General features: G+C 41.4%; 1 protein-coding gene across 1 annotated transcript in view; it reads left to right on the top strand.

The window, feature by feature from the left end:
- TNRC6B (trinucleotide repeat containing adaptor 6B) overlaps positions 1–22,315 on the top strand; it is a gene marked incomplete at both ends in the record, with an annotated part of 214,269 nt that overhangs the window by 31,139 nt on the left and 160,815 nt on the right. Inside the window, one exon of the mRNA XM_080706231.1 lies at positions 2,292–2,359. Within this exon, the coding sequence (XP_080562357.1) occupies positions 2,292–2,359 (68 nt within the window). The remainder of the gene's footprint in view (positions 1–2,291; positions 2,360–22,315) is intronic.

Here is a 22,315-nt window from a genome sequence, read left to right as displayed (position 1 = left end):
CTCACTGAGTTGCAGAGGGTCTCAGTAGCTGAGGCTGTCGGCGGACTGCAATCCTCTGATCTCAGCCTCCCAAATGCTGGGATTATAAGCATGCGCCACCACGCCTGGCATTTTTAAAATTTTGAAACAGGATCTAACTAGGTTTACGGGAGTCTCATTACTTCACTACTTGCTGAGGCTGTTTTTGAACCTGCAATCCTCTTGTCTCAGCCTCCTGAGTACTGGGATTATGGGCCTGCACTGCCACGCTTAACCAATATTACATTTTCTTTTCTTTCTTTCTTCCTTTCTTTCTTTCTTTCTTTCTTTCTTTCTTTCTTCCTTCCTTCCTTTCTTTCTTTCTTTCTTTCTTCCTTTCTTTCCTTCTTTCTTTTTTTCTTTCTTTTGTGTGTGTGTGGTACTGAGGATGGAACCCAGGCTTTCTATCTACAGGCTACACTCCCAGACTTATTTTGTATTTTGTTCAGAAACAGGGTCTCACTAAGTTGCTGAGAACCTCACTAAGTAGCTGAGGCTGGCTTTGAACCTGTGTGATCCTCCTGTCTCAGCCTCCCAAGCGCTGGGATTACAAGTGTGTGCCACCAATCCTGGCTCGCTTGCTCTCTTTCTCTCTTTTTTCTTTCTTTCTTTTTCTTCTTCTCTTGAAAAGGATGCTGGGGGCTGAAACCAGGGGCATTCTACCTCCAAGATACACCCCTATTCCTATTTTTTTTATCTTTATTTTGAAACAGAATCTCACTAAGTTTCAGGAGGCCTCACTAAGTAGCTGAGGCTGGCCACAACCTGTGATCCTCCTGTCTCAGTCTCCTAAGTCCTGGGGTTACAAGTGTGTACCATCATACCTGGCCCAGTATTACATTTTCTAACTTATTCAGATTGAAGTGTGTAACAAGCTCATTCATTTTCAAACAGTGTAGTAATCTGTTGTCTGAAAATATCCGTCTATTTATTTTACCATTGATGGGTATTTGTTGCTGTATTTTTCTGTCACATACTGCTATAATTTTTTTTTTTTTTTGCATGTGTATGGTACTGGAGATGGAACCCAGGGCCTTTCTATATCCCAACCCTAATTTTTATTCTTTACTTAGCAACAGGGTCTCACTAAGTTTTGGAGGGCTTCACTAAGTTGCTGAGGCTGGCCACGAACCTGCGATCCTCTTATCTCAGCCTCCTAGGTACTAGGATTATAAATGTGTGCTACCACACTTAGCACTAAATATTTTTGGATATGTGCAAAAGTATCCTTGGAGTATATACCTAGAAATGCAATTAATAGTTTGTATAGTATATTTATGTTAAAATGTGCAAGGTAAAGCCAAGCGTGATGGCGCATGCTTGTAATTTCAGCATTTGGGAGACAGACTGGAGGATCACAGTTCGAGGACAGCCTTACCTACTTAGTGAGGTCCTTTGCAACTCAGTGAGACCCTGTTTCAAAATAAAGAATAAAATACAGAGCTGGGGATATAGCTCGGAGGTAGAATGCCCCTGAGTTCCATCCCTAGTACCACACACACACACACACACACAAAAGTGCTAGGTAATGGCACACTCTTTTTCCAAGTGGTTGTAGTAGTTTATTGTCCCGCTAGGAATGGGTGAGAATTGCTGTTACTTAGCTAACACTTGCGATTGCTAGAGTTTTATTTTTATGTTTTATTTTTATTTTTTAGTGGTACTGGGGTTCCTGGAAACCCTTCTACCTCTGGGCTACACTCTCAGACATATTTTTTATTTTGGAAACAGGGTCTCTTATGCCAGTGAGGTTGGCTTCGAACCAGCGCGATCCTCCTGTCTCTGCCTCCCAAGCGCAGAGATTACAAGGGTGCGCCACCACGCCCGGCAAGAGTTTTAAATTTTAGCCAACCTGATAGCTGTGAAATGGTATCTCCTTGTGGTTTTGATACACATTTTTCCAGGTGACAAGAGATTAAGCATTTTTAATATATTTAGGTACCATTTATGTGTTTTCTTTGGTGAATCTCTCAGTTATTTTGTAGATTTGTTTTAGTAAGTTGTCTCTCTGTCATTGATTCAAAGTCACTCTTTGGTTTTGTGGATGTTATCCTTTGTCACAGTCTGTGAGCTACAAACTAATTTCCTTTTCATTCTGCGGATCTGGTCACAGGGAGAAGTTCCTCAAGCAAACCTGGAGAATGAACACTCGGCCCAGGCTTCTGCCTAGGCACTGTGGGTCACAGCCCTGTATGCCAGGGCAGGGCCTGGCACTTTGGACGAGGTGCATCTTGGTTACTACTGCTGCTGACCTGTGGTGCTTGCCTTTGCAGGTGGAACAGGAGGATTTTGTAATGGAAGGGCATGGCAAGACTCCACCTCCCAGTGAAGAAAGCAAACAGTGAGTCACAGTTTATTTTAAAAGGGTTTTATTACAGATCCTTGGAAACACTTTGGCTCGACGTGCTAAGAGCGTGTTTGCTGGGATGTATAGGTTAGAGAGACTGTGGAACTCACCACTTGCTCTGGTGGCTGTTAAAGCATTGCTTCTATTTATAGACTAACTGGAGGGACAAGAAAAGTTGGCTTTGTAGTTTTTCACACTTGACTAATCAAACTTATGATATATTTTAGTTAAAGGCTTTAAGGCTCAGGATGTTCCAAATTGAGCTAATTCAGTTTGGTTGTTTTTCAAGAAGGTATAAAATGGAGCATCCTTTTCTTAGCAATGTCTTTATGAAACAAGCTAATTAACAGATTATTGCCCATGTTCCAAGTTTGAGCTTATTTACATTGTATTTCCTGAAATTTTATTCCATTTGGTTATTTATACTTCTGATGATTGTTTAAATAACATTGTTTCCCTAAAGGAGCAGGAGTTATAAATAATATAACTTAGCCAACATTCTAAATAATTCAGGATATCTCCTCTGGCTTCTTGAAGAGTGATTGGTTTTATTTTATTTATTTATTTTGTGTGTGTGATACTGGATGTGGAACACAGGGACATTCTACCTCCAAGCTATGCCCTCTGCCCTATTTTTTATTTTAAAACAGTGTCTCACTGAGTTGCAGAGGGCCTCACCAAGTAGCTAAGGCTGGCTGTGAACCTGTGATCCTCCTGGCTTGGCCTCCCAAGTACAGGGATTACAAGAATACACCACCATGCTTGGCTTGGGTGATTGGTTTTAAACTTGAAATTTGGAATCTGCTGGGTAGGTTTTTGGTGGCAATGAGTAGATATTTCTCTCTCCTTGTGTTACAAATTTGGAAAACTGTGTTGTAGAACAGGCTGCTTTTTTAATGTCCCCTTTAAAGGAAAAACACTTTATTTTTTATTTATTTTTGTGTGTGTGCTACTGGGTTGAACCCAGGGGTATTCTACCTCTGAGCTATACCCCCAGTCCTATTTTGTTTTTATTTTGAAACAGGATCTTGCTAGGTTGATGAGAGTCACTACTTGCTGAGGCTGCCCTCAAACCTGCAATCCTCTTATCTCAGCCTTCCAAATACTGGGATTAAAAGCATGCGCCATCATGCCCTGCTGGAAAAACACTTATTTTTTTTTTTTTCCCCAGTACTGGGGATGGAACCCAGAGGTATTGTACCTCTGAGCTACACTCCCAGTCCTAATTTTTATTATTATTATTATTATTATTATTATTATTATTATTATTGTTGGTTTTTTTTTTTTTTTTTTTTTTTTTTTGCAGTACTGGGATTGGGACCCAGGGGCATTCTACCTCCAAGCTACACCCTTGGCCCTATTTTTTAGTCTTTTATTTTTGGAACAGGGTCTCTCTGTGTTATGAAGGGCCTCACTAATTAGCTGAGGCTGGCCACAAACCGCAATCCTCCGGTTTCTGCCTTCCGAATGCTGGGATGACAAGTGTGTGCCACCACACCCGGCTGGAAAAACACTTTATACTGGCTTAAAAAAGTACTGATATAACTACCATTTTTTTCTTTAAAGTGTAGTCTCCTAAATTGAATGGGATGGTGATTCATGGACTTTATTGAAAATCTGTAGAAACTCCTCTCCTTCATCATTGTTTTCCTAGAAAATACTTTAATTATTGTTTTGTTTTCAAGAAAATTATGTTTCTGAAGCTCTTAGTAGTGAATTAAGCAGAGTAGATTATGTTGCCACAAGGCCAGAGTTTTTTTTTTTTTTTTTTTTTGGCGGGTCTGGAGATGGAACCCAGAGGCATTTGACCTCCGAGCTACACCCCCAATTTTTTTATTCTTTATTTTGAAACAGGGTCTTACTGAGTTACAGAGGGCCTCACGAAGTAGCTGAGGCTGTCCACAAACCGCGATCCTCCTGTCTCAGCCTCCCGAATGCTGGGATGACAAGCGTGCGCCACCGCGCCCGGCTTGAGGACAAAGTTATTAAAGGAGAATGGCTTGTCTTGTATTTGTTGTGAATCGAAACCAGGATTTTTTCTTTCTATTGTTTTTTTCTTTTTTGTGGGTTTAGGAATGGAATCCAGGGGCATTCGAGCACCGAGCTATACCCCCTGCCCTATTTTTATTCTTTATTTTGAAAAAGGGTCTCACTAAGTTGTAGAGGACCTATTTTATACTTTTTATTTGGAAACAGGGTCTCTTAAGTCAGCACGGCTGGCTTTGTACCTGTGCGATCCTCCTGTCTCCGCCTCCCAAGCGCGGGGATTACAAGAGTGCGCCACCATGCCCGGCTATAGAAAATATTTTTTGAACATCCTTATTTATTTATCTTTTTTGTGGTGTTGGGGATAGAACTCAGGGACATTTTACCTCCGAGCCACGCCCCAGCCTGCTTTTTTATTCTTTATTTGGAAACAGGGTCTCGCTAGAGTTGCAGAGTACCTCATTGAGTTGCTGAGGCTGGTCTTGATCCTTCTCTCTTAACCTTTCAAGTACTAGGATTACAGATGTGGGCTACCACACCCAGATACACAGATATATTTTTGTGGAATAGATTTTGGCTTATGGGCACTTTATAAAATTCTATAAAAGAGCCAGGCATAGTGGAACATGTTTGTAATCCCAGCATTTGGGAGGCTGAGACAGGAGGATCGCGGTTCACGGACAACTTTAGCTACTTAGTGAGACCCTTTGCAAGTCAGTGAAACCCTGTTTTAAAATAAAGATTAAAAATAGGGCGGGGGTGTAGCTTGGAGGTAGAATGCCCCTAGGTTCCACTCTCAGTACCACAAAAATAAATATATAAATAAATAAATAAATCTTACAAAATTTATGGGTATGTGTATATTTACACAGAGCTGATCTAAAATTGCCTTCTAAGAAAGCTGAGCCAGTTTATGTCCATAAACAGTGTATGGGAGTGACCATGTCTTCATATATATGATGACAGTAAGACATTATTAAATTTTTGCCACCCTAATATGTTATTATGTACAGATTTTGGCTTACTGAGAGATGGAGTATCTTTTGTTAGTTTATTACCCATTTTTATTTTGTGCATCATCTATTTGTACACTTTTCCATTTTTTTTATATTTTATTTGGAAACAGGGTCTCACTAAGTTGCTGAGAGCCTCACTAAGTACCTGAGGCTGGCTTTGAACCCGTGCGATCCTCCTGTCTCAGCCTCCCAAGCGTGGGGATTACAAGCATGCGCCACCACACCTGGCATTTTCCACTTTTTTATTGTATTGTTTGTAGGAGGCTTTTATAAATTTTAGATATTAACCTTAGTTGATATATAAGTTGATATTGTTTTAAATGTTTTCTCCCAATCCTTATCTAACACTGGAATAGCTTTCATACTAACAAGCCTTTTAAATTTTTAAGTAGTAAAATTAGCCTTTTGGCTTCCATGTCTGGTATTTGCCTAGAGCAATCTTCCTACCCTAACATTATGGAACATCCTTCATTTTTCTGTGTTGTTTTTTACTTTATACCTTTAGTTGAACTGACACTTACGCTTGTGTTTGGTGTGAGGCAGAGATCTAACTTAATTCCTTTCCAAAATGGTTCTCAGTCAATTTGAATAGCTGTTTCACTTATGAAGCCACTGGGTACTGTAATTTGCTCAGAGCAAATTCTTATAAATATTAGGACCAAGGTTATTTTGATAGCTGATCTGTGCCACTTTGTTTCTGCTTTTATCATTTTGATTATGCATTCTAGAGACCTTAAAAGTTATTTTGTTTCTGTGATACTTATCTCAATAAGACTACATTCTGTGATGATCAGGTTAAAGTTTCTGTGCATGTACAAAGCTTTCTTGAAAAAAAGACTTGATACAAAGAAATATCTGTCAAAAACTGTTAATATTATGGTCAATTGTACTGAAATCCAGTTTGTGTGAATAAGATTTGGTATAGTATATAGCTTTAGACTGTGTGTGTGTGTGTGTGTGTGTGTGTGTGTGTGTGTGTGTGTACACATATATTGTTTCAGTATTACTGGGGTTTTTAATTATTTTTGGGTGCTGGAGATTGAACCCAGGAAGATTCTCTTTCTGGCCTTGTTCTGTGTTTTATTTTGAAACAAGGTTTCACTAAGTTGCTGAGGCTGCCTGGGATCCTCCTGTCTCAGCCTCCCAAATACTGGGATTACAGCCATGCCTGGCTCTCAATATATGTTTTGTTTTGTTTTGTGGTACTGGGGATGGAACCCAGGGCAATCTAACACCCCCAGCCGCCGCTGCTGCCTCCTCCTCCTCCTCCTCCTCCTCCTCCTCTTCCTCCTCCTCCTGCTGCTGCTGCTGCTGCTGCTGCTGCTGCTGCTGCTGCTGCTGCTGCTGCTGCTGCTGTTGCTGGTACTGGTACTGGGGTTACTGGAAACAACCTCCTCCTCCTCCTCCTTCTCCTCCTCCTCCTCTTCTTCTTCCGCTGGTACTGGGGTTACTGGAAACCCTTCTACCTCCGGGCTACACTCCCCAACCTATTTTATACTATTTTTATTTGGAAACAGGGTCTCTTAAGCCAGTGAGGCTGACTTAGAACCTGAGTGATTCTCTGGTCTCTACCTCCCAAGCTCGAATCTCCTGTCTCCGCCTCCCAAGCGCTGGGATTACAAGCATGCGCCACCACGCCCAGCTTTTATTCTTTGTTTTGAAACAGGGTCTCACTGAGTAGCTGAGGCTGTCTTTTAACCAAGGTCCTCCCGTCTCAGCCTCCCAAATGCTAGGATTTCAAGCATACCCCACCAGACCCAGCACTATTAATATTTTATTGTTGTTTTCTTTGTCTTGTGGTACTGAGGATTGAACTAAGAGGCATTCAAATTTTTTTTTTTTTTTACATAGTAAAGAAACATATATTAAGAATTAGTTTGCCGGGTGTGGTGGCGCATGCTTGTCATCCCAGCATTCGGGAGGCTAAGACTGGAGGATTGTGGTTCATGGACAGCCTCAGATACTTAGTGAGGCCCTCCGCAACTTAGTGAGACCCTGTCTCAAAATAAAGAATAAAAAATAGGGCAGAGGGTGTATCTTAGAGGTAGAATGCCCCTGGGTTCCATCCCCAGATCCACCCCCCAAAAAAAGAATTAGCTGGCTGAGCTGAGCATGGTGGTGCCAGTACTTGGGAAGCTGAGACAGGAGGATCTGGGTTTGCGGCCAGCCTCAGCTACTTAGTAAGGACCTCCTGTATTAGCCACCTATACCTGGCTTAATATTACTGCCTTATTTTTATTTTGGTACTGGAATTGAGACCTGGGACAATCTACCTCCCAACTATACCCCAAGCCCTTTTTATTTTTCATTTTGAAACAGGATTTCCTTAAATTTGCCAAATCTAGACTCAAACCTAATATTACTGCGTTTTAACAGGCCTTATTTACTATTAATATAGCTAATGTAATCTTTGTGTGTGTGTGTGTGTGTGTGTGTGTGTGTGTGTGTGTGTGTGTGTGTGTTGCTAGGGATTGAAACCAGGGCCATTCTACTTCGAGCTACACCCCCAGCTCTATTTTTATTATATATGTATATGTATATATATTTTTTATTTTATTTATTTATTTATTTATTATTTATTTATTTATTTATTGGTGGTACTAGGGCTCCTGGAAACCCTTCTATTTCCGGGCTGCACTCCCAAACCTATTTTTATATTTTTATTTGGAAGCAGGGTCTTTTAAACCAGCAAGGCTGACTTTGAACCTGCGCGATCGATCTTCCTGTCTCAGCCTCCTAAGAGCGGGGATTACAAGTGTGTACCACCACGCCCAGCTTTATTCTATATTTTGAAACAGGATCTCACTGAGTTGCAAAGGGTCTCAGTAAGTAGCTGAGGTTGTTTGTAAACCATGATGCTCCTATTTCAGCCTCCCAAATGCTGGGATTACAGGTGTGTGCCACCATGCCTGGCTTAATGTAACTATTTTCTGAGGATATTTACTTTAAGATTACTACTGTAGCAAAAGCTAGGTTTATTTATTTTTTTTATGGTACTAGGGATGGAAGTAGGGCATTCTTCCTCTGAGTTATACCCCCAGCCCTATTTTTTTTTATTTTTTTTTTAATTTTAAAACAGGGTCTCACTGAGTTGCAAAGGGCCTAAGAAGTACCTGAGGCTGTTCACAAAGTGTGATCCTCACATTGTTGAGATTTTAAGCGTGTGCCACCATGCCCAGCTTTATTCTTTATTTTGAAACAAGGTCTTACTAAATTGTGGAGGACCTCACTAAGTAGCTAAGGCTGGCTAAGAATCTGTGACCCTCCTGTCTCAGCCTCCCAAGAACTAGGATTATAAATTTGCGCCGCCAGGCTTATTATGGCAAGCTAGGTTTATTGCCATGTAATTACTGCAGTAAAATCACGCAATTTTAATTTCATGACATGTATAATGCAGAGTAAACATAAAAACTACGAGCCGGGCGTGGTGGCACATGCTTGTAATCCCAGCATTTGGGAGGCTGAGACAGGAGGATTGTGGTTCACAGACAGCCTCAGCTACTTAGTGAGGCCTTTTACAACTCATTGAGACCCTGTTTCAAAATAAAGAATAAAAAATAGGGCAGGGGGTATAACTCGGAGGTCAAATGCCCCTTGGTTCCATCCCCAAACCCGCAAAATACATACATACATACATACATACATACATACATACATACAAAAAAAATAAAAACTATGACAACTTTTCAAAAAGCCACATGAGCAGATTTTTTGCTCATTGTGTGTTTTACCATGCTTATAGAAAGCTTATTTCTGACAAAATGTTTCTATCTAGGCAGGCTTTTTATTTAGTTTTGATTATGATACTCATGATGGCCTAGAAGTTTGTGGGTAAATCATTTATTTTAAGTGATTTCAAAGCTCTATATAATAGTTTTGGGGTACTAATAAGATTAATTTGGTCTCTTCTATTTCTTTTTCAATTTAACTTAGAAATCTAAACTTATTTTTTAGTGTTAGAAATTAAGCCCAGAGGCATTCTACCTCTAAGCTTTTTATAGCCTCAAACCTTTTTCCCTTTTTAATTTATTATTTGAAACATGGTCTTGCTAAATTGGTGAGGGTCTTACAAAGTTGCCCAGGCTGGCCTGCATTTCTCCTTCCCAAGCACTGGGATCACAGGAGTGTGCCATTACACAGAGCTAAACTGTCTTTTTTTTTTTTTGGTAGTATTAGGGAAAGAATCTGTGGCCTTGGGCATGCTAGGTAAATACCACTGAGCTACATACTTCGGCCACTATTTTTATTTTTAATTATTTTATTTTATTTATTTAATTTTTTTTTGCAGTACTGAATATTGAATCCAGGGGCATTCTACCTCCAACCCATACCCCCAGCCAGATTTTTTATTCTTTATTATGAAACAGGGTCTCACTAAGTTGTGGAGGGCCTCACTAAGTAGCTGAGGCTGGCCATGAACACAGATCCTCCTGTCTCAGTCTCCCAAGTACTGGGATTACAAGTGTGCGCCACCACAACTGGATCCCTTTTTATTATTTTATGTATGTGTGTGTGTATGTATGTATGTATGTATGTATGTATGTATGTATTTTGGTGGTACTGGGGATGGAACCCAGGGGCCTTCTACCTCTGGGCTATACTCCCAGAACTATTTTATATTTTTTATTTGGAAACAGGGTCTCTTAAGCCAGCGGAGGCTGCCTTAGAACCTGTGCAATCCTCCTGTCTCAGCCTTCCAAGTGCGGGGATTACAAGCATACGCCACCACGCCCGGCTCCCTTTTTATTTTGAAACACAGTCTTGATAAATTGCTAAGGCTGGCCTCCAACCTATAATCCTCCTCCCTTAGCTTCCTAAGTACTAGGATTACATGCATGATGGTACAAGTTTATCCCCCCCACCCCCACCCCCGGTGGTACTGGGATGGAACCCAGGGCTTTCCAGGATGTACTCCCAGGCCTATTTTATATTTTATTTGGAAACAGGGTCTCACTAAGTAGCTGAGAGCCTCACAATTATACTGCTAAAGCTGTCCTCCAAACTGCGCAATCTTACTGTGTCAGCCTCCTAAGTGTTGGCATTACGGGCATGTACCACCACACACAGCTTCCTCAGCCTTTTTTTTTTTTTTTTTTTTTAACAGGACTGGGGATGGAACCCATGACATTCTACCTTTGAGCTACACCACCAGTCCTATTTTTTATTCTTTATTTTGAAATAGGGTTTCACTGAGTCGGAAATGACCTCACTAAGTAGCTGGCTGGCTGTGGACTGCATTCCTTCTATCTTAGCCTCCTGGATGTTGGGATTACAAGCATGCACCACCATGCTCAGCACCCAGACCTTTTTATAATTTTTTTTTGTGTGTGTGTGTGTGTGTGTGTGGTTCTAGGAATGGAACCTAGGGACCTTCTACCTTTGGTCTATATTCCCAGACCTATTTTATATTTATTTGGAAACAGGGTCTCACTGAGTTGCTGAGAGCCTCACTAAATTGCTGAGGCTGGCTTGGAAACTGTGCGATTCTCCTGTCTCAGCCTTCTAAGTGCTGGGATTACAAGCGTGCGCCACCACGCCTGCCCCTTTTTATAATTTTTGTTTTAGCGGGGCATGGTGGCACATGCCTGTAAGCCTAGGACTTGGGAGGATGAGAGGTTCCCAGTGTTGAGGATAGCCTCAGCAACATAGCAAGACTCCCAGCAATGTAGGAAGACTGTGTTGTAGCCTGGAGGTAGAATGCCCTGGGTTCAATTCCTACTACCCAAAAAGTAAGTAAGTAAAAATAATAAAATAAATTTTTTTTTGAGACATTCATTTTAAGGATTTTGCTAACTTTCCCTGGTTGAGCTTGAACTTGCAATCCTACTACTTCACCCTCTCCAGTAGCTAGGATTATATGTGTGAACCACCATACCTAGTCTCCAGCTACTGATTGTGTGTGTGTGTGTGTGTGTGTGTGTGTGTGTGTGTGTGTGTATTAGGGATGGAACCACCCAGGGGCATTCTACCTCCAAGCTACACCCCCAGCCCTATTTTTTAATTCTTTGTTTTGAAATGGTCTCACTGAGTTTCAAAGAGCCTCACTAAGTAGCTGAGATTGTCAGAGACCTTCGATCCTTTTGATCTTCTCCTCTCAGCCTCCCATATTGCTGGGATTAGAATTATGTACCACCACACCCAGCTTTTACTTACTTACTTATTTATTTATTTATTTATTTATTTATTTATTTATTTATTTATTTTGCAGTACTGGGGATGGAACCCAGGGGCATTCTACCTCTGAGCTACACCCCCAGCCCTATTTTTTATTCTTTATTTTGAAACAGGGTCTCACTGAGTTGCAAAGGGCCTCACTAAGTAGTAGCTGAGGCTGTCTGCAAATTGTGATCCTTTGGTCTCAGCCTTCCAAATTCTGGGATTACAGCATGTACCACCACGCCCAGCTCCAGCTTCTATTTTACATTTTAAAAACAAACAACATAGCTGGGCATGGTGGCACAAGCTTGTAATCCCCGCGCTTGGGAGGCTGAGACAGGAGGATCGCACGGGTTCGAAGCCAGCCTCAGCTATTTAGTGAGGTTTTCAGCAACTTAGTGAAAACCTGTTTCCAAATAAAATATAAAAAAGGTCTGGGGAGTATAGCCTGGTGGTAGAAAGCCTCTGGGTTCCACCCCTAGTACCACCAAAAAAAAACAAAAACAGTGTGAGTGTGTGTGTGTGTGTGTGTTTGTGTGTGTGTGTGTGTGTGTGTGTATTACCAGGGATTTAACCCAAGGGCATTATATCTCTGAGCTATACCTCCAGCCCTATTTTTTATTCCTTTTTTTTTTTTTTTTTGAGTACTGGGTATGGAACCCAGGGGCATTCTACCTCTGAGTATGTCCCCAACCCTATATATATATATATATATATATATATATATATATATATATATTTTTTTTTTTTTATCATTCTTTATTTTGAAACAGGGTCTTACTGATTTGCAAAGGGCCTCACAAAGTAGCCTAGGCTGCCTGAAAACTGTGATCCTCCTGTCTCAGCCTCCCAAATGCTGGGATTACAAGTGTGCACCACCATGCCCGGATTTCTATTTTTTTATTCTTTATTTTGAAACAGTCTTTCTAAGTTGCAGAGGTTCTCACTAATGGGACCCTGTTTCAAAATAAAGTATAAAAAAATTGGGCTGGTGTGTAGCTCGGAGGTAGAATGCCCCAGGGGTCAATCCCAACAACACGCATGTGCACGCACACACACAGGTATAAGTTTAGTTTTATAGCATTTTATAAAGACTCAGAAGTTTTAGACATCAGTGTTATGTTATTTTTTGTTTGTGGGTATGTGTGTGTGTGTTTGTGCACCTAAAAGCAGAAGCACTATTATAAATTATAATGTAGAATATAAGGGGGAGCCAAAGTCAGAAGATAACTAGTTAGATAAGTGAATGGCCTAGTAAGTGGCTGCATGAGTATGACTCTTCTTTTAACCCAGAATAGCATGCTTGTTTTGGTTATACTTTTCCACTAGGTGTTCAAGACCAAGTAGTTAGCCCAATGTTGGGCAAACATAGATTATAAAAGGTTTGCTGCTAAGGTCAATCAAGGCTCCTCAGAGTCATTCCTAGGGAATCTGTGAGGCTTTTCTTCTGCTAGTTGTGCTATTTGCCAGGGTAGATCACGGTGTTGCTGACCATTTGCTTCCCTTGAAGCAAAGGGGTTATTTTCTGTCCAGTGACTTTCCTTTTTGCAGAGTATACATTGATGACTCCCACTCTTACCATCACAATCTCCTTGTCTCAGGAGGTCAGAAGACTCACGAGCTGTGAGGGCCTTAGTGAGACCTTCCCTTGGGTCCTGTTTCACCTTGGAGGGCTATGGCCAAATTATTGGTATATTTTTAGCCCTTTTACTTCCCAATTGTTCTCCAAGACTCAGGTGTTGATCACCGAGAAGGCCAGTTTCACCAATCCTTCTTTTTTTTTTTAATTTTTTTTTAATTTTATTTTATTGGTGCACTGTATTCATACATCATAGTGGGATACAAACTTTTGTAGACATACATGCACACATCGCCCAGTCAGCCCCCACCCGATCCCCACCCCATTCTCTCCCCATCCCTCCTTCCCATGCTTGGCTTAGTGGTTGACATCTAGTATTATAGCAATTTATCCAAAATTAAAAATGATAATCTCACATAACAGTTTCATTTGTCTGATACCAAGCGTTTGATGATTTAAAGATAGCATTTCAATATTTCTTTTTGCTTTCTTTCTTACTAGAGCATATTTTTTTCTGTTTTTTTAGGTGAAACTATCATATATTTATATATTTATTTTTCAGAAAAAAATCTATTCTAATATGGGATATGAATTCTAGATACCCAAAACGATCTTGAAAAAGAACAAAACTAGCAGATATATATTTTCTGATTTCAAACCATATAAAGCTACAATAATTGAAACAGTGTAGTACTGTTCTAAAGGCAGATATATAGACCATTGGAGTTAAATACAAGCCTAGAGCTAAATTCTTCCCTATATTGTCAAGTTATTTTTGACAAGGTTTCCACGAACATTTGGTGGTGGAAATAATAATATTTTAACTAAATATTGTTGAAAAATAATAATTACATGGAAAAGAATAAAATTGGACCTTTACCTAATCCCATATACAAGTATTAACTCAAAATAGATAAAAGACCTAAATATAAATCTTAAGACTATAAACTTTTAGGAGAAAATCTGGGTCATAAAACCTCACAACATTGAAATTGGCAGTGATTTCTCAGATATGATTTCAATGGCACAGGCAACAGAAGAATATACAAACTCCCTAAAAAATAAAAGAAAATATTGTATATCCAAAGACAATGTAAACAGTTAAAAGTTACTAATAGAATTGGATAAAATATTTCCAAATGCTATATCTGAAGGCATATTAATATTCCAACTAGAAATCCTAAAAATTAACAACAATAAAGGCAAACAATACAACTTAGAGATAGGTAAAAGACTAACATAAATAATGAATCTCCACAGATAACCAATCTTAGTTGTCTGTTGGATGGAAACTCTTGTTTCTCTGGTTCTGGTGAGTGTTACCTATTTCTTCTTTGTAGTTAATCTCTTTGAGTATTTTCTCTAGCGCTGGTTTTGAAGACATAAATTCCTTCAGTTTCTGTTTGTCATGGAAGCTTCTTATTTTTCCATCTAATTTGATAGAAAGTTTTGCTGGATAGGAAATTTTTGGCTGGAAGTTATTTTCTTTCAGAGTTTGGAATATGTTACTCCAAGCCCTTCTGGCTCTCATGACTTGGTTTGGGAAGTCTGGAGTGATTCTAGTTGGTTTGCCTCTGAATGTCACTTGGCCCTTTGTTTTTGTTGCCTTTAAGATTCTCTGCTTGGCTTCCACATTGGTCATTTTGACAATTTTATGGCGTGGGGATCCTCTTCTCCAATCCTGTCTAAAGGGAGTTCTATAAGTTTCCTGGACCTGTGTATCAACCTCTTGCTCTATATTTGGAAAATTTTCTGCTATTACTTCCTTGAAGAGATTGTTGATCCCTTTGGTTTCACTTTCTTTTCCCTCCTCTATTCCAATTATTCTTAGGTTAGCTCTCTTAAGATGGGCCCATATTTCTTCAATGTCAGATTCCTGCTGTTGGATATTTTTTTCTAGATTAGAAACTATGCGTTCATTTTTGGAATGATCATCTTCTAAGAGCAAGATTCTGTTCTCCATGTGGTCTAATTGGTTGTTTGTGCTTTGAATTGAGGCCTTTATTTCATTAATTGCATCCTTTATCTCTTTTTGGCTCTCTCTGAGTTCTTTTCGAAGCACCTCTATTATTTCTACAGTTATTTTCCTGATTTGATCTTCTAGAAATCTCTGATTTTCTGTTTTATCAGGTTCTGATGTTGTGGGGTTGTGCACATTCATTACTCCAGTGTTATTCCTCTTTCCCATGATTTCGGAGGTTTGTGCCTTCTCTGGGTTCTTCCCTTGGGTCACTATGGCTTCACTTAAGGTGCTCTGGATCTCGAGTCTGTATTATCTCAGACCCCACTACTCCTTTACTGGGTTGTATCACAGAGTCTCCGACCCAGGGAGTCGATAGAGGCTGCTTTAAACTATGGGGGGTGCCAGGTTGCACGTTCTCCTATGGTGTGATATCTCTGCCACCACCACTCCCTCACTGGGTCAAGTCCCAGGAGGCCCAATACTGCAATTTCTCCTCTGTGGCCCGCAATTTGACTCACTGTTCTTGAGTACGCAGATGTAGCTGTACTGGACTCGGTGAATTCACTGCTGCTGCCGCCGCCGGTGGCAATATGGCCCCCTGCCACGCCCTTGGCCATGAGGCTGGCATATTTTTTCTTCTCTGGTTTTGATTTCCACTCTGAATCCCTGTAGCGTGTGCTGAGCTCAGCCACTGGGAGCTTTAAATGCTGTCTGCGCCGAAAGATCCCGCCTGGCTGTTCCGCAGCAGCTCACCTGGCTTGCTGTAGCTGTCCGTTGAGTTCGCCGCTGCCGCCGGCAGTATGGCGCTGCTGCCGCGTCCTCGGGCGCGTGTGTCTCCTCTGTGGCCCTGAGTTCTGTTCTCAGTCCGCTTTCTCTCTGGAGCCTGGTGGTTTTTTTTGTTTTTCTGGTGATGGTGTTTTCTGGCTATGAAAGGCGCTCTTTTTGTGGTAATGGAGATTGGTTGTTAGCGGGACTCTTAAGCCCCGCTTTTCTCGGTCGCCATCTTCCCGGAAGTCGCTCACCAATCCTTCTTAATGAGTTGGGGTAAATATGATAGCCTGTTTTCCTGATAATGGCTATCAAAACATTGTTTAGGTTATACTGTTAAACAAAGGACTACTAAGGACCAAAAAAAAAATCCAGTATGTATAATAGTTTGATAATATCTGATGACATAAACAAATCCCCACATACACACAACAGCTCTGGTCACTGGAGACAGTGAGCCTAGCAGTTTCCATTTCCACATACATACACACCCTCTCAGTTGGCACAGATAGGAGAAGCTAGGTCCGGTCTGCAGGGCAGAGGAGCAGTCCTTGGTCCCTGAAGGCAGGGGAGGAATTATCGCTGTTCAGCACCAGCTGGAGATGCACTTCAGATTTACACAGATCAGGCCACCAGACCACGGGACGGCCGCCACCTGTGCTGTACCTGGAGAAAGTCGCTCAAGGAGTGACATCATCAAGGCGTATCACCATCATCACTGCCACCACTGAGGGCGGGGGAACTGCCACTATTATGGCAGATACCACTGCCCCCCAAGTTCTGGCAATGAAGCAGAGATGGTAATCTTATCTCAAGTTTATTAAATCCTTTTTTTTTTTTTTAACTTTCAGCTGAGACACCAGAGGTGGTGATGTTCTCTGCATCTTTTGTTTAGGTACAGGCTGTTTAAACTCCTTATCCTGCAATTGTATAAACACTTGTAAAAAAAAAAAAAAAGACACTGGAATTTCTTTCCATTTAGCCTAACAATTTTAACCATAAGACCACATCATACTATGAATGCTTCATATATTAGCCATACTGTCTTGCAACTCATTTACCTGGAATCCTCAAAGAGATTCCACAGGAGCCTGCACAACACTAGTGAGAATCTCCAGACAGCAGATAAGTCAGCTGGGAAAGAACCCCACTTACTAATTGGGACAATCCCCCCAAATGAAATTTCCTAGTCTCCTCTTAACTACAGAAGTTACAAAAATTCTCACAAAGAGACCAATTTAATGCCCCTGCAAGAAAAAAAGGCTCAAAAGTGAATATTTTTGCTGTGTATGATGGCACATGCTTGTAATCCCAGCATTTGGGAGGCTGAGACAGGAGGATCCGAGTTGGTGAACAGCCTCAGCTACTTAGTGAGGCCCTCTGCAACTCAGTGAGACCCTGTTTAAAAATAAAGAATAAAAATAGGGCAGGGGGAGGTAGAATGCCCTTGAGTCCCACCCCCAGTACTACAAAAAAAAGGACATACAGTATGTTTTCATATTTTTATACAGTATATAATATTAAACCAAGGTAATTAGCAGACTCATCACCTTAAACAATTATCATTTCTTTGTTAAGAGATCACTTAAAACCTATTCTCTGGCTATTTGAAATATAAAATGCAAGGGGCAGGCAGTGTTGCTCTGTACTAGAGCACTTACTCAGCATACATGAGGCCCTGGGTTCTATCCCTATCAATGGAAGGGGAAAAAAAGCTTGGTGCCATTGACATTGGACTTGACAATGATTTCTTTAATATGACACCAAGAACACAGGCAAAAAGGCAAAACCAAACAGATGAGAGTATACCAGACTTCAAGACCTTATACATCAAAGGACACAACCAACAGAATCAAAAGGCAACCTACAAACTGAGTGTGGTGTCACAGGCCTGTAATCCTAGCTACTTGGGAGGCTGAAGTGGAAGGAACAGAAGTTTGAGGCCGAAATGAACATGGTGGTAAACACCTGTAATTCCAGTACTTGGGAGGCTGAGACAGAAGGGTTGCAGGTTCGAGGGCAGTCTCAGCAAGTAGTGAGACTCTCATTAACCTAACAAGACCGTATTTCAAGTTAAAAATAAAATGGGGCTGGGGGTGTAGGTCAGAAATAGAATGTCTCTGGGTTCCATCTCTACTACTACCAAAGGGGGGTGGTAGTTTGAGGCTAGCCTGGACAACTTAAGAAGACCCTGTCTCAAAATAAGTTTTTTTGTGTGTGTGGTACTGGGGTTTCTGGAAGCCCTTCTACCTCCGGGCTACATTCCCAGACCTATTATATATATAGTTTTTTATTTGGAAACAGGGTCTCTTAAGCCAGTGCATCTGGCTTCGAACCTGCGTGATCCTCCTGTCTCCATCTCCCAAACTCAGGGATTACAAGCGTGCGCTCTCCAAATAAAAAAAAAATTTTTTTAAATGTTGGGAATGTAGTTCAGTGGTAAAGCTATTGCACAGCATGTGCAAGGCCATGGGTTCAATTTCTAGCACTGCAAAAAACTTACAAATCATATATTGGTAAGGAGTAAATATCCAGAATTGTGTGTGTGTGTGTGTGTGTGTGTGTGTGTGTGTGTATACCAAAGAATTCCTACAACACAACAATAACAAATCAATTTGATTTAAAACTGAGCAAAGGTAGACGGGCGTGGTGGCGCACGCTTGTAATCCCTGCATTTGAGAGGCTGAGACAGGAGGATTACGGTTCGCGGACAGCCTCAGCTACTTAGTGAGGCCCTCCGCAACTCAGTGAGATCCTGTTTCAAAATAAAGAATAAAAAATTGGGCAGGAGGTGTAGCTCAGAGGTCGAATGCCTCTGGGTTCCATCCCCAGACCCACAAAAAACAAAACAAAACAAAAAAAACTACAATGAGATATCACCTCACCTCATTAGGTTGGCTTCTACTATTTAGAAACAAAAGCCAGAAAATAACAAGCATTGCTGAGGGTGTGGAGAAATGGGAACCCTTTGTACTGCTGGTAGGGTTGTAAAACAAGGCAATTGCTCTGGAAAACAGTATGGAGTTTCCTCTGGAAGTTCAGAATAGAACAAGCAAGCCAGGCATGGTGGTGTACACTTGTAATCCCAGCATTTGGGAGGCTGACACAGGAGGATTGAGTTTGCGGACAGCCTAAGCTACTACTTAGTGAGGCCTTTTGCAACTCAGTGAGGCCTTGTTTCAAAATAAAGAATAAAAAATAGGGCTGGGGGTGTCACTTAGAGGTAAAATACCCCTGGGTCCATCCCCAGACTGCAAAAACAAAACAAAACAAGCCAACCATCTAGCTTATGATCTAGCAATTCCTCTTCAGATTATATATCCAAAAGTATTGAAAGCAGGGTCTCAAACAAATATTTGCATCCCTATGTTAATAGCAATATTGTTCACAATTACCAGAGAAGCAGAAGATGAACCTAAATGTTCATCAACACATGACTAGATAAACAAAGTGTGGTATATACATGCAGTGGAGTAATATTCAGCCTTGAAAAGGAAGAAAATCCTGTCACATGGATGAACCCTGAGAACATTATGCTGAATGAAATAAGCCAATCAAAAATAATGTGTAATTGTACTACATAAGATACTTAGAGTGGCCAGGCGTGGTGGCACATACTTGTAATCCCCGAGCTTGGGAGGCGGAGACAGGAGGATCACGCAGGTTCGAAGCCAGCCTAGCTTAACAGACCCTGTTTCCAAATTTTAAAAGTATAAAAAATAGGTCTGGGTGTATAGCCTGGAGGTAGAAGGGTTTTCAGGAACCCCAGTATCCCCCCAACAAAGATACTTAGAGTAATCAGAATCATAGAGAAAGAAGGCAGAATGATGATTGCCAAGGCCTTAGGGGAAGGAAAAAAGGGAATTTGATGTTTCAAGTGGTAGTGAGTTTCAGATTTACAAGATGAAAAATTTCTAAGCTGGGTGTGGTGGCTCAAGCTTGTAATCCCAGTACTTGGGAAGTAGAGACAGGAGGATCACAGGTTCATGGCCAACCTCTGTAACTTAGTGAGACCCTATTTCCAAATAAAGAAGAAAAAATAGGGCTAGGATGTAGCTCAGAGGTAGAATGCACTTGAGTTCAATCCCTAGTACTACAAAAAAAGAAAAAAAGTTCTAGCGGTCTATTTCATAGTATGAATATACTCCTCCTCCTCAGCCGTACCCTTAAAAATGGTTAGGGTAGCCAGGCATGGTGGCACACACTTGTAATCCCAGGATTTGGGATGCTGAGACAGGAAGGATCGCAGGTTCATGGCCAGTCTCAGCTGTTTAGTGAGGCTGTCCACAACTCAGTGAGACCCTGTTTCAAAATAAAGAATAAAAAATAGGGCTGGGGGTTTAGCTCAGAGGTAGAATGCTCCTTGGTTTAATCCTTAGTACTCCCCCCCCCAAAATGGTTAGGGTAAATTTTATATTGTACATTTTTAACCACAACATATTGTAACATGACAAGCATAAAGCTAGCCGGGCGTGGTGGCGCACGCTTGCAATCCCAGCATTCTTGAGGCTGAGACCGGAAGATCGCAGTTCGCAGACAACTTCAGCTACTTAGTGAGTCCTCTGCAACTCAGTGAGACCCGGTTTCAAAATAAAGAATAAAAAATAGGGCTGGTGGTGTAGCTTGGAGGTAGAATGCCCAACCATCTGGTACTGGGGTTCCAGCCCCAGTACCGCACAAAAAAAAAAAAAAAAAAAAAAAAAGGAAAAGCAAAGCATAAAGCTCATTGGGTACACTGTTCACATCCCTCCTGGGCTTTGGGAGGGGCCCTACAGCCTAGGGATCGTTAGCTTCCCAGCAGAGCAGCCCTGTTTGACTGTTCTGGTCCTGTCCTTCCTTTGAAGTCCAGCTGAGGTGCAGTAGGTCCATTTCCTAACTCCTGTCTCTGTTGACCGCCTCATGTATTCCCTCCCTCCCTTCCTAGGGTCTTATGGGTGCTAGGCACGCATTCTCCCACTGAGCATGTATTTATCTTATCTCCCAACCGTCATGTATCTCCCTGCCATGTATTTGTCTTTCTCCCAACTGTAGGATGTATTGTCTTTTTTACACCACATAACTTCTTGGATCTGTAGTATTCATATTCATCCATTTATTCCTCTGCTTAGTTGTTTATTCATTTAGCAGACATTTCTTCCTCTGGGCTAGACCCTTCAGAAATAAAAGGCACATACGCTGCCCTCTTAAGGATTCATGGCATAGAGGGAGAAATGCTGATTCCGTGGCTAATGACAATAGGGTATGAAGGTGCTGCCACTTTCATGATGTGCTGGATCACAGAGAAGCTTGGATCCAGCCGAGAGTGTCAAGGAGGGCTTCCTTCAAACTCAGATTAGATGCTTGAGGTTTGGGTACAAACAATTTTTTTTTTTTTTTTTTTTTTTTTGGTACTGGGGATTGAACCCAGGGGCATTCTACCTCCAAGCTACACTCCAGCCTTATTTTTGATTCTTTATTTTGAAATAGGGTCTCACTGAGTTGCAAAGGGCCTCACTGAGTAGCTGAGGCTATCCTTGAACTGTGATCCTCCTATCTCAGCCTTCCAAATGCTGGGATTAGATGCTTGTGCCAACATACCTGGCTTAATTTTTATTCTGAAACTGGGTCTCTAAATTGCTCAAGGCCTAAGTAACTGAGGTTGGTCTTGAACCGCCTTGGTCTCATTCTCTCAAGGCACAGACCACCATACCCACTTGAAATAAATAATTATAAAGAGAATGTAAGCCAGGCGTGGTGGCACACTCTTGTAATCCCAGTCTTCGGGAGGCTGAGACTGGAGGATCGCGGTTCGCGGACAGCCCCAGCTACTTAGTGAGGCCTCTGCAACTCAGTGACCCTGTTTCAAAATAAAGAATAAAAAATAGGGCAGGGGATGTAGCTCGGAGGTCAAATGCACCTGGGTTCCAGCCCCAGACCCGCCGCCCCCCCCCCAAAAAAAAAGAGAGAGAGAGAATGTAAATGCTAACATTCTAATTCCAACTCTGATCCAAAGAGTGTTGTGTTCCGGTTATACAGAAGAATCCCAGGTAGTCTTGGGTACTGTTTCTAACTTCTCACTTTGCTAGGGTCAGAATTCTAGAAGCACTTAGAAACACTTTTTTGTTTGTTTTTTGGTGGTACTGGGGGTGGAACCCAGGGGCTTTCTACCTCCGGGCTGTACTCCCAGATGTATTTTATATTTTTATTTGGAAACAGGGTCTCACTAAGATGCTGAGAGCCTCACTAAGTAGCTGAGGCTGGCTTCGAACTTGTGTGATCCTCCTGTCTCAGCCTTCCAAGCGTGGGGATTACAAGCGTGTGCCACCACGCCCGGCCTTATATTTTATTTGGAATCAAGATCTTGCTAAGTTGCTGAGGGCCTCACTGAATTGTGAAGGCTGGCCTCAAACCTGTGATCCTCCTATCTCAGCCTTCTAAGTTTTGGGATTATAGGCATGCACCATTACACTTGGCTGTGGTTATAATTTTATTTTTACATTTTG

The sequence above is a fragment of the Muscardinus avellanarius genome, assembly GCF_963383645.1.
Source record: "Muscardinus avellanarius genome assembly, chromosome: 11".
Lineage (NCBI taxonomy): Eukaryota > Metazoa > Chordata > Mammalia > Rodentia > Gliridae > Muscardinus > Muscardinus avellanarius.
Note: the sequence above shows the minus strand (reverse complement) of the source record. Positions and strands in the feature narration are given on the sequence as shown.